Genomic DNA, 13008 nt, shown 5'->3' on the forward strand with positions numbered 1-13008 from the left:
TCCAAACGAAACCGTGCTGTGACTGTGAAGCAGCACAGCCCTGTATGCAGTGGCTCCTGTTTTTCACAGCTGAGGGGTCTCACTCCATCCCCTGCAGCCTCCACTCTGGTACCAATCACGTCCTCCTGCTGTGCCAGTGAGGATGTTGGGATCACAGTGGAACAGCTTCAGCCCCAAAGGGGCTGCCAACATCATCCCTGCTCTGTGTATCACAGGCTTCCCTGTCTACAGCAAACTAATCTTGCAGAACAGTTCTGTGGGGTTTATTGCTACAGCCACATCTTTTCCTCAGTTCAGCCTGAAATTTGTGATTCTTGCCATTTGTTTTGAATCCATTCCCTGTATATTGCAGGCAGCCTACTGAGGGTGAAATGAGGTCAACAGGAGAGAAACAAACTTGGTGATTTATGGATCCAAAGTTAACTTCTGTGCCTGGAACAGATGTTAAGCTCTTTCCCATGGGATCCCAAGGAGAAAACAACAGGAATTGTAGGTTCCTTGTCTGCTATTGATGAGGCTGCTTCTCCTGAGAAATATTATTCAAGTTCTTTTTATATCTCTGTTTGTAAAGGAACACTATTCTTGTCAAATCAGCTAAAGATTATCAATGGGACATCACGATTTTACATGGTACTATTTTCCATCTCTTAAAATAAAGGATAAGCGTGGGGAGAAACAGAGGAACAGGTAGATAAGCCCATTCCCTGTATAAAAATAATACATTCTTGTTTATATTCAGTGTTCTGGAAGGCAGAATTAGCCTTTGGGATTGTTTTTAATTATATGAAATTAAAATGTGTTCAGGCATGCCAAACTTTTATAGCTCATAATGAGTTTATTGAATATAATAATTATGGGCTCAGTAATTAAAACTCTAAAATTACTGCTATTTTATTTAATATATATAAATAATATAAATGATAAATCAAAGATTTCATTTGACTTTCTGTAAGTTAAAACTAGGATGTGTCAGAAACATCAATCCTAAATTTCATATTACAGTAATTGCATGTTAGGCTTCAACTACTGGACTTGTATGTGTACAAAAGCATTTAACAATTCAAAAAAGTACAGAGTTTCTTTCAATTTACTACAATATGGATGGTTTAAAATCATTTATAACAATAATTATTCAAGATTGGTTGGGTTTTTTTGCTTTTTAGGGCTGCTCCTCCAAACAAGGGACGAGAGCAGTTTCTGCAGTTGCTCTACAGGATCATACAATAAACAGTCATCAGCTTCAGGATCCTTTATTAACAGATTCTTCTAAGTAAAGGACAAGGAATACCAAGAACTTTTACAAATCCCATGAATAAAAGAAATAGTCAGAATAAGAGTAGCTACTGGACTAAGAAAAAAGAGCACCAAAGCAAGGAAGATGCAGAAAAGGAGTATCTTCTTGACCCCAGTTCTCCACAGCTAACATTAGGTAAACCATTCTGATTTGTAATTTTTGTTTTTATTTAAAATAAACTAAAATGTGGAAGCTAAGCTTTCTGTTCAGTAAGATGATTTATTGCTAAACAGCAAAATATCTTGTTTTAAAATTTGTCAAAATTCAGCAGTTTAAGCCAGTAGGTAAAAAACAGAATTGCCATCAGTAGCTTAAATGCATCTTTTCATACCTGAAATGCATTTAAAATATTATTCTTGTGACAATGAAGGCAAAAAGGTGAAAATAGTGCATCTTGATGAAGACAAATTCTTCATTAGAAGCAAGAAGCACTTTTAATGTCTATTGACTGTCATAACTTTTTTTACATTTTATTCTCAAGAAAACATCAGTGACTTTGATACTATATTTAGCTGGGGGAAGGTTCTAGCATTAAGATTTTTTTTAAGTCTATTTGAAACAGTTTGGTTTATTCCTTCTTCTGTAAAAAGACATTTACTAATGCTGCATGAAATGCATTCTTCGTTAATATATACCCAGCTTTGCTCAAAGTTAAAAAGGTTTGTTTTTACAATGGTCCTGGGGCTACACCAGGGAAGAATTAACACCTGTAGCTAAATACCTTTTTCAAATTTAGAAGCAAACATGCAGCAAGATAAAAGTCACAGATGTGAGGGCTTGGAATGATGCCTGGTAGGAAAACTCACTTTCAAATAGTGTTATAAAAATATAGTTGTGGAGCAGTGACAGATACTGCTTAGAAAAACAAAGCCAGGGAGCATCTGAACAGGCCAGGAGACCAAATGTGCTTCCTGCCTCTCAGTTTCAGCCCTGTATTTCCCTTTTCTAAAGATTTCAACAGTATTTTTGCCATGAATGTCTTCTTGTGTCCATCCTTTCTGTTGCCTTGATTAGGCACTACTTAAAGAACCTTCTGGCTCCAGAATTTGCAGGTTTGAGCATAACGAGCCTTCATCATCGTTAATCTCTTTTATTTATTCTTTTTCATAGAAACGCCCTTAGGCCTCCCTGAAGATCAGGTTGCCTTTGCCACAGGAACCAGTAGTCACAGTAGTCCCAGCTCCAGAGGGAACCCATTAAACCAGGGACACTCCATCCCAGCAGCTCTGCCTTTGGAATCAGCTCAAGGCTCAGAGGGAAACTTCAGATAACGAACAACAAGTGAGTGTAAGCAGTGATAGGACAAAGGTAATAAGATGAGGCAATTAGCACTTTATTTACATGTTTATAGTTCTAAAGATGGGAGGGCTTTTTCTTTAGTTCATTTTGAAGAGAGGATAGCAGGGGGAAAAACAGAAGAGAGGTATTGGGGTTAACAGGAACATCAATAATGAGTGATTATGGAAGCTGAATGCTGAGGTGAAAAAATGCAGCCCAAGTGTGAGCATGTTTTCTGCTATTATTAGAAAGACCAAGAATTTTCTCTTTAAATCACAGCATTGACTGAATTGTCCCACATGAATATTTGTGCAAGTGATTCAAAAGACTGTGCTGAAATATTTTTTGAAACTTCAATGGTTCCTGGGATTTACCTTATAGAATTTTCACCAATATTCTCATATTATTTCAAAATGCATGTGTCAAACTTTCTCTTCCTTAATAAGGGTGCACGGTTTAAATATTAAAACTGCAAAACAACTTTAAAAATGTAGTTTAATGCAACATTTTCTCCTTGAGTTTATGGGTAATCAAACAAAGTTTCATAGGTCTCCTATCATTCATTCTTTTCAATAGGAGCTTGATTCCTAAAATCCAGCAGTAATAATTTAAAGGCATGTAAACACTTCTATAAGGTTCATTTTAGGATAAATAACTTGGTTGTAAATGGGTGTGTCAGTAAATGGGTTGGGCTTTTAAATTCGATGCATAAGGATGAAAATTCTTGGATGTCTTGAGCTGTGATAAATGTAGGTTTTCACTGCTTGTATTTTCTCAAAGTGCTGCTTTGAGAATATCTCCATAGAGCTTTTTGCTTTGGCCAACATCCCTCCTTTTGTGTCCTCCTGCCAGTTTTCCTTCAGAAACTCTGTTGTATAAAAGCTTTCCTTCTAAACACCTGTATAACCTGTCTCTCACAAGTGTCCCATCTGGTTTGTATTATTTAGAAGTTCAATTTTGCTGCCAATCTCTTCTTGTTTGGCAGTTTAAATAATCCATTTGTGAAAGCTTTAAATAAGCATTTTCTCTTACCCCGGGGGTATACAGAAGGCTTTCCACAAAGCCATCCCATTTTCTTCCTTAAAGCAGCCTCTGACCACACTGCTTGGAAGGAAACCAAGATTAGGCATTTTTTAGGTTGTGATACTCTTTCATGCTGTCATTGCTTTGCTTTCTTGTTCACTCCCCCTATACCCAGATTTTCTCATCACAGAGGCCATCCCTCGATATATTGGGCTATCAAAATGGGATAACAAAAGGGGGGGGGTCGATGTGAAACAAACCACATGTAGGGAAATCATTCCCCACGTTGTTCCAAAAGCATAAACTGACCCAGCTTGAAACCTCAAAGCCATCCTGTTGTTCTAAAATATGGATTCAGATTGATTTATGTTTGAAGGATGTCATGACCTCACAAGGAAGTAGGCTAGGCATATAGTTCAGCTAAAGGGAAGACAGTATTCCTGATAGATCCTTTAGTACCTCTCAAAAGTTCTTTTAAAAGATCAAAGGCAGTTTGTGCAAATTTTAGATGATTAACGATATACATCTGTAGATGGATGAGCTCAGGAGGAGAATTTTTGCCTCAAAAATTAACAAATCCTGCCCTAGAATAATGAGATACTTGAGCAAGGGGATCACCAAAACCCCATGATTTGCTAGGATTCCTTTTTTCCTCATGAGAAATGAGTTTGGATGCACAAGCTGCCTGATGGGGGTTTTGAAAGCTTACACAGAACAAATATGTGCTGCATAGTAATGTGAGATTTATGCAAAGATTCTGGTATGAATGAAAGAGTTTACCCTTTCCTTCCCATCTAGGACTGGAACTCTCATCTAGGGGGCATCAGCTTGCATTGTAATTATTGTATTGCATTTTTGTCCCTCTTCCTTTCTTGTTTTGTCAAACACCATTAAGGCCTCACTATGAACTCGAGTTATTAGCTTATTACACAAACCCAGGATATTTTTCCACGGATTTTGGTCAATCCAGAAAAGCAGCTTCTTCTGATCTTCAAAGATGACAAAGATCTATCCCCTGCTGTACCTATTAGCATAAGTTTTTTACTGCTGAGATACTGACACTGGACTTTATCCGCCACTTGTGGGGGCAGGTAGTAATACTCTAAGTATTTTCACTGATTCCTTCTTTAAGAAAGCAGATTTCACATGTACATGCAGCAAGGCACCTCACAGTCATTACTGGAGTTGGACAAGCTCAGCTGTAACAGTGACACTATCACTGGTCTCTTGGGACCATCTCTTTGTCTCTTCATGTTCTTTATTTCTCTTTCTTATGTCACAGCCTCATCAAACTTCAGTATTTTGCAGCAGCAGCCACGGTTTTTTATTATACCACTTGATTAATTTTTATTTTTAAGAATGCATAAATGCAATGCTGAGGAAAACTTCACAATTCTGAGATTTTATTTATGCTGATAATTTGAAATTATGTTGTTGTTACATTCTTTAGGTAATCCCATTTTAAGGGCTCTGAAAAGGCATCAAAATAAATTCAAATTACTCAGCAAATAAAAATGTACATTAAAAAAATCCTGTATAAATCCTGTATGTAAACAGGTTCTGATAATTACTGAATAGCTAATCCATTAATGGTTTGGGTTGAAAGGGACCTTAAAGATCATCCAGTTCCAACTCCCTGCCATGGGCAGGGACACCTACCACTATCCCAGGCTGCTCCAAGCCCTGTCCAACCTGGCCTTGAACACTTCCAGGGATGGGGCATCCACAGCTTCTCTGGGCAGCCTGTGCCAGGGCCTCACAACCTTCACAGGGAAGAATTTTTCCCAATATGTAATTCAAACCTACCCTCTTCCAGTCTGAAGCCATTCCCCCTTGTCCTGTCTCTCCATGCCCTTGTCAGAAGCCCCTTTCCAGCTCTCTTGTAGCCCCTTTAGGTACTTAATCATAAGAAATATATTGCCTGATGGTTTTTTGTCCAATGATAGATTTATATGAAGTATTTGTATAAAGTATTCCTAAGCAAGTGCATTATCAATGAATTTCATATGAAGAAAATCCATTGTCTGTAAAGGCCAATGGGTTTTATTCAGTGATTTGTTGTTATTGTCCACAGCTCAGAAATCAGTAGTTGAGCATCCTTCCTTGACACTTCCTGCTGAAGAACGGGTCAAAAAAAAGCAGAGATACACACAGCATGGAGAATCCATACAGCCTTGTGCAATATTCAGGGAAGAATTTGCAATTCAAGCTATGGTACATAGGTAACTGAACAATTGTGTGGACTACACAATTGTATTTACTTATTTTATTTTCCTGAGGTGCTGCTGAAAGTCATCAGCTGGAGGAAGAAATAAAGGAAAGATTCTACTTTCAGACACTATTTAGATTTTAGTAAGTGGACCAACTCAGTGGCCAACTCTGGTATCATTTTGAACATGACATGGTAGAGGAAGATTGGTAGTATTTGTAGTATCACTTCTGAAGTTATGATAGTAGAGAAGCCTTTTTATCTGTTCTTGCAAAGCAGGTGTAGGCTATTTTCTGCTTCAAATAAACTCATGTTAGATATGATTCTGGCCTTCATTCATCAGGTAAACATTTGCTGTTTGTACAATTCAAGATATTTTTTGTCTTCTCACAAGTTTTGTTAATTGCAGTTTAGTACAACAGTTATTTCTATTTGGAAAATGAAGTAGGTGTACACCCAATGCCAGTCAGTCACTTCCTCAGGTTATCTGACGAAATGCCTCGATTTTACCTTGATGGCTTTGCTCAGTGCATGTGTGTAGCATGGGCATAAATACATCCTGTTTTATTACATTCTCTCATCTATCACCTTGAAAATATTAAGCAAAAAAAAGACAAGTGACTGATGGAAGCAAGAGCTGCTTCAGAGAGGTGATGATGGTAACTAGAAGATTATCCCAACTGCTAGCAAGTTTCTCTCCACAGTGCATTTTAGGGTAGTTTTGCTGCCTGTTCTCCCTTCAAATTTTTTTAGAAGACTTTTCCCAACCAAGTCTCTGTTGTGAATCAAAGTCTTTGAATAACCTTAGACGCAGGGCTTTTGCTTCTTTTTACATCAACATTAGCTGGAGGTGAACAACTGTCCACAGACAGGTAGGATATCTCTGGAAAGATCTGCCAATTTCTGGCTACCCTGAAAGTCTGAAGCTTGACAAGAGAGAGCAAAAGACAGCACTCATTAAAAAGGTTACTTTAGATTTGGCACAAAAAGGCAAATGCCTCTGGAATTCTTTTTGTCCTCGGTGTTTCGTTAGTTTTCCTCCCTCAAGGGAAAAAGCCACTGTATCTGAAAGCTTTCCCTCCAGCTGGCTGCTGGCCATTAATCCTCTTGTGTTTGCCAGCTCAAGAGTGCTCACTGCTTGTTCTGGGTTTCACTCCTTTCCCAGTTTTCCCTTCCTCTGAGAGCCAACTGCTTTTTTTGTCCAACTCTGTATCTTTTGTCAGGATGGAGATCATCAGCATTTGGTGGGAATTTAGGTCAGATAAAGGTGAAGTTTTCTTGAAGCCTATCAACATACTTTCTCTTTTGTTTTATTGTATGCGAGAAATGCTGCATTTGATGGGTATCACTTCTTGAAATGCCATGTCTCTGTTGGGAAAGGGGAGAAAAATTAATCAGATTTCATTTTAAATGATTGTTTTATAGTCTTTTCCTCCAGTCAGTAGCAGTTGCCATTTCTTGCTTTCTGCCACCCCATGTGTTGTTAACACAAAATTCACAGATTCAGAAACTAATTTTATTTCCACTCGAAAGATTGCAGTAATCACCAAAGGAAACTGATGACCTTTCAGGCAGTCAGAATTTTTCTCGTCAGCATTTTTTTCCTTTTCAGCTGTTAGAATGCTTTAAAGTCAGGTTTGGTTCTTGGGGTTGTTTTTTTCCTTTGAAAAAACAGGTGCTGCATTCATGTTCCCATGTAGTCCATTAAGTGAGTACATTTTTATATAACTATTCAAGCACATAATACATGAGTCTTTTAATTAAACTACCTAAGTGAATATCTTAATGAATTAAATGTAATCATCCTGAAAAGTAATTTTGATTCCAGATTTTTATGGTAAGAAATATAATTTAAAGCTATTTTATGATGAAGCACTTTATTCTTTTTTATAACCTTTTTCAAAAGCATATGGGAAAACACAGTTTTTAACTGAGCTCTACATGGGTATACTAACCTGGAATAATTTAATCCATGAAGTTTCATGTGAATATGTGGAGATTTACAAAATTCTCTTAACGCTTTAATTTTAAAAGTATGGATCTTGTGGAGTGTTCATGGATTGAAGAATTAAGTGTTTTTACATTCTGTAATCGAGCCTGTTTCATCTGTACCGAGATGAAATATATTGTAAGTAATTTTGATTCTTTTTTCGGTCATATCTGAAAACCTTTGAAAAATTTACAGGTAAAAAGTTGTCCTATGTGTAGAAAAGAGCACTATCAGACCAGAGTAATACATGATAGGGCATGCTTGGTTAAAATGAATTAGTTAGGTAAGCCTTACTTCCGCTACAGGTGCGTCACTGGACAATATTTATTTCTTAATAATGTTCCAAATGCATTAGACTTTTAGTAAGAAACTAGACAAAATGAATGCACTACAAAAGTTAGAGTTTAAAAAAATGCATTAAATTAATGTTTCATGTAAATAATTAAATTATATAAATTAGAGTTTCCTCTTCTTGAGCAGAATTGTGTCTTAGAGAATTCAAGCTTCCTGGAGGGGATACATTGTTAGAAGAGATTATAAAGACTTGAGAGACCCAGTGCCTCCTAAGGATAGAAAATTAAGAAAGCAATTATTTGACAAAAAGTTATGTTGTATTTGCTTCCTTGGTCTCTTTCCTTGGTGTGATTCAGCTTTCTTAAACCAGAATTCCTGAATATCAGCTCCCTCCCTTTTCATTTATTCCTTCTAATTCATATGAAACAGGCAGCACTGGAGTCACGCAGTTGTTTTGTCAGTCTGTTCATTCCATCCTCTTTAGAATCTAAAAGTAAGGAAAATAATTAAAATATTTAATTTTACGACCTGCATTTTGCCTAGCCCAACAATACTGGACTTCTTGTGAGGCTCTGTATTCTTTTTTTTTTTTTTGATAAATCAAAGTGATCTATTTTCCTATAAAATTAAATGAAGGGGGTACGGTAAGGGGAGAAATAAATAAATCCATAAACGATCATAACTCCTTTTGTTGTTGTTCTCTCACTGAACTGGGTACTTCCACTCCACGGCTTTGCCCCTCTCTGACTTCTGCTCAGATGCAAATCGGACTGTAATAAATTAGGGTGACCCCATACAAATAAAGCAGAGTCAAGCATTCTGCAGTGACCCCGCTTTGCCTTCCAGCACACAGCTGCTGCTGCAGAGTCCTGGGCAAGCCTCAGGCTCTCCTTTGCCAGCTTCCAGTCTTCCCTCACTTTAGTCACAGCCAGCTCAGATCAGCTTTTCAGGAACAAAAACTGCTCAGCAATAACTAAACCGTCCCTCAGGGAGTGAGAGGAGACAAGGTCCAGCCCAGGGTCACCAAGAGCCTGGTTCAGAGAGCAGAGCCACATCACCAGCTGTGTCAGTGCTGCTGGTATGTGCAGCCAGGAATATCCTCTCACCCAAGCTGCAAGCTAAAACAGTGCTAAGTTTAGACCAATACTTAAATCGTTTGGTTTGGGTTTTTTAAATAATCACTTTGGTTAAACAGAAGAGTGCTTGCAGAAAAAGGCTTATTACTGTCTGACATCATTTCTCACACGTACACAGCTGTATCCTGTTGGAGAGCTTTGGAGGCATGAACCCACTCTTGCCCTATTCTGCACTTCTGTATGATAGTGACACTGTACCCTACATGTAACCTGGCAGACTGGTGACACAAAACTGGTACTGCTGTACAGTGGCAGGATGGGGAGGAAATCCTGTTCTCAGCTGCAACACTGAGACAGATTGCTGGTTGCTTTGCTGCCTTTGGAACCAATGCAAAATCCTTCCCTGTAGCAGAGAAAAAGAATATGAAGGTGACTGAAGAACACTGATGTTACACTCAAAAGTGCTCAAGCCCTTAAGTTTGGAATAAATTAATCTGTTGGCAGATTGTGACTGTCCTCAAGAAGCATGACTGGAACAGACAACAGCAATACTTAGATTTTACTCCTGTTTGAAAGTCTGGGGAGGCAGATGGGTGCTTCTTTCCCAAGAAGGCTGTCAGTTTCCCATGGGCCCAAGATACCATGCTAAGCTATGAAACAAGGTCTCAGCAACAGGAGGTTGAAGAAGGCTCCTAAATATGCTAAAAGCTGCAGCTGAATGTCGTTGGTTAAAATTTCTCTCACTGAACTTCAGATGGCTACAGCTGCAACCCACCAAGCTACCTCTCCTGGGCCAGCTTTAGGGCCTCTGTCTTTGGTGCCTGGCTGCCTACATTTCATCCCATAGTTACAAAAGCCATGGGAAGGTCTTCCTTCAACACAGTACCCACATCGAGGCCTCAGTAGTAGGAATTCATTCTCACATGTAACACTTCAGGATTTCACAGGGAACAATATGGGCACCACTTTTCCACCTTCTATTAAGAATAAATTTATAAAGTCTTCTCATAACAATTAGCTGGGTTTGAATCAATTCAGTACAAGTAATGACTAAAGGATATACACTTATTTTTCTTAGTGGCTTTCAAGTGGGAACTGTAGATGAGTTTTCCTGCTGTTCACTCTTACACTTTTAAGTGTTGGTTAATGAAAACAGTACAGAAAGTTTTCACAAGGAGCTATCCACTTCCAGACACTAAAAAGCTTTTCTAAAATAAAATTTGCTTCTCAAAATTGAACTGTGCTTTTAAAAGGTCACTCCCTAAACATCAGCATAATCAAATGGCGTCACAATAGCAAAAAAAACCCCAACTATTTTTTAATAACCCTGCCCCCTCTGGAAGGATCACAAAGGTTAAACGTCAAGTTCCATATGCTTAAATAAATATCACAAAATAAAAAAAAAGTTCTGAAATATTAGTACTATGAAAGACACATATTGCTTATTTCAGGGTGCTACAGTAGCCCTTATTATACCTGGCATTAAAATTTTTTATAATCTAGATCAAAGGAGATAAGAAAGGTCACTGAAACCAAAGTAGGCTACTTTTAGCACTCCTATACACAGAGAGCAGGGTGTTGCTTCAGCATGTTAGGTAGTGAATTTCTTTGATCCCACCTATAAATGTCACTCTATATGTCATTTAATTGTGGTATAGCCTTTTATTGGTGCAATTAAATCTTTTCTAATGCATTACATTATCTCCAGCCCTGCTAAAAATCCTGCCATTGTTTAGGAAGCGAGGTAAGTCATTGTGAAATGATGCAGTTGACTTTAGTTTCTTCCTCCCCCCTCCACATGATTTCTCCCAACGATTTTAATTTAAATCTCACCAAACAGTATAATGGTCCTGGAATTTGTTTAGTCGTTTGACTTCCTTTATCACACAGAGATGGTAAACATTCTGTTGCTAACCTGAAGTGGCTCCAAGCAGCAAAACTAGGAGGATATTAAACCAGTAAAAGCTTATCAACTGATTCATTGATATGCTGTAAATTCCAGGCTTTTCATTTTACTTTTGAGGGTTGCCATAAGTCAACACATTAGTAAGCAATTTGCTGACACTGGATCACTTAAAAAGGCTTCCCCATGGACAAAGTTCACCTCGGTGCTTTGTTTCATCGTTTCATTTTATCATAGTCTTGTGCTGCTGTACAGATGACTGATGCAGCTTTGCATACCGATGGGGGATTTCACAGAGTCACTTTATGCCACTCTGTTCAAGCTTTAGGAAGTCACAGACATAAAACATACAGGGCATGGTGTTTTCAGAAATAAATTCAATTGCTCTGTTTCACTCGTTCTAGGCTAAAAAAGGTTTTTCAGTACTATGCTTTAAAGCAGAGCAGGATTTCATATTTAAATCCTAGAACGTGCCAACAATAACAAATTACTCAAAATGCTGATATCCTTTCTGTTCACATTCATAGTTTACACTGATTTAGAAAAATTTCTGGGCTAAATTTCAGTTAGGCTTTTTTTTCTTCCCAACCTTAGACTTTATTTACTGATTGATGGATACGAGTTGGGTCAGGTCATACTACAGAAAATCCAGGAGCAGCTCAAAGCAGGTAGTATCTTAGCAGTAGAGGAACTTCATAGATCGCTGTCTTATGCAGGAGAAGAGTTTTCCTCTTTATTTTTACAGTTCCAGCTCAAGGAGGCTCACTTGCTTACAAAACCAGGTCAGGTCTGGTCAAGTCTGATACCACTATAAATGAAGACCAAGCATAACCCAGGGCCAGAAGTGTTTTCAAATGGATCAATAGGTACTTGATGGTGAACAGAAACCACAAATTATGGAAGAGTTGGGTGTCATCTTACCTTGTTCCTCCTGAAGCCAGCTTTTAATATGAAATCAGTAAGGGCAGTTAAAATTGCAATGTAGAGATTCAGTTCTAGAACCCAGCTAACAACAGTTAGGTACAACTTACTATGGTTGTTATTGATTAAATACATAATCACATTAAAATATTAAAGACAGAAGCAGCACTTCATGAGTCATTCAGAGAGCACACGGTGTCACCGATCAGGATTGTCTGAAGACCACAAAGTAAATATTGGAGGAGGCCTGTGGTGGGACTCTTGTTTATTTGTTTTTTGTTTTACACATACCACTGAAGGTCACCGTGAACGCCTGTGTGGGAGAGACTGGGATGTTTCTTGACTGAGCAGTGATGAGGGGAGGCACCAGGTTCCCCACCTGCTCTTTGCTACACAGAATTCCCTCACAGAGTACAGGAGGGGCTGCTGCTTTTCCCATCACTTTGGAATTTAAATACATACACAATACAAGGGCTCTCAGGGAACTTCTTTCTGTTATGTTAAATTACTAAATCAGCATTTACTAACAAGGAAACTAATCCAATTTCTACTGACAAATGGATACAGCCTTTCAATATCCTGTTGTGTTAGGGATCATTTGGGAACAAAGTAAGTCATAACAGCTCTCAGCAGTGAATCAGACCATAGAATAAAAAGAATACATGAGATCTTGTTAGCAGCAAATTTAGGAAATTTAAGTTTATATGAATTCTTAGTGAGTTTTCCACATCATCTCTGTGAGATTTTTGTGGGATTTGGGCTCTTGATTTCTCTGGGTCTAAAAAAGTTCAATTTAAATATTCTGATATATGCTAGGAAGGGTCACTTTTGCAGTTGGAAGGGAGCACGTGTGCTGGTAGAGAAAAGCTACCAAAAGTGAAATGAAACAATAGGAAAGTGTTCAGGTGCCATGAGGCTGTCTGACCTTGAGCTCAACCCTTCTGCCACCTCACCTCTCACTTCCCAAGACACACTCCCTGAAAAAATGGCTCCTTCTTTTCCTATCAGATTTTCACTCAC

The 13008-nt window shown here is 38.2% G+C and overlaps 1 protein-coding gene across 1 annotated transcript in view; it reads left to right on the top strand.

Moving 5' to 3' along the window:
• The window catches only part of RNF32 (ring finger protein 32), a 31163-nt gene extending 22696 nt beyond the window's left edge, over nucleotides 1–8467 (top strand). Inside the window, 7 exon segments of the mRNA XM_032115951.1 lie at nucleotides 1164–1313; nucleotides 1316–1364; nucleotides 1367–1429; nucleotides 5670–5809; nucleotides 7953–7996; nucleotides 7998–8072; nucleotides 8272–8467. Coding sequence (XP_031971842.1) covers nucleotides 1164–1313; nucleotides 1316–1364; nucleotides 1367–1429; nucleotides 5670–5809; nucleotides 7953–7996; nucleotides 7998–8072; nucleotides 8272–8467 — 717 coding nt within the window.
• The last annotated feature ends 4541 nt before the right edge of the window (nucleotides 8468–13008 follow it).

This window comes from Corvus moneduloides, chromosome 1 (assembly GCF_009650955.1).
Source record: "Corvus moneduloides isolate bCorMon1 chromosome 1, bCorMon1.pri, whole genome shotgun sequence".
Lineage (NCBI taxonomy): Eukaryota > Metazoa > Chordata > Aves > Passeriformes > Corvidae > Corvus > Corvus moneduloides.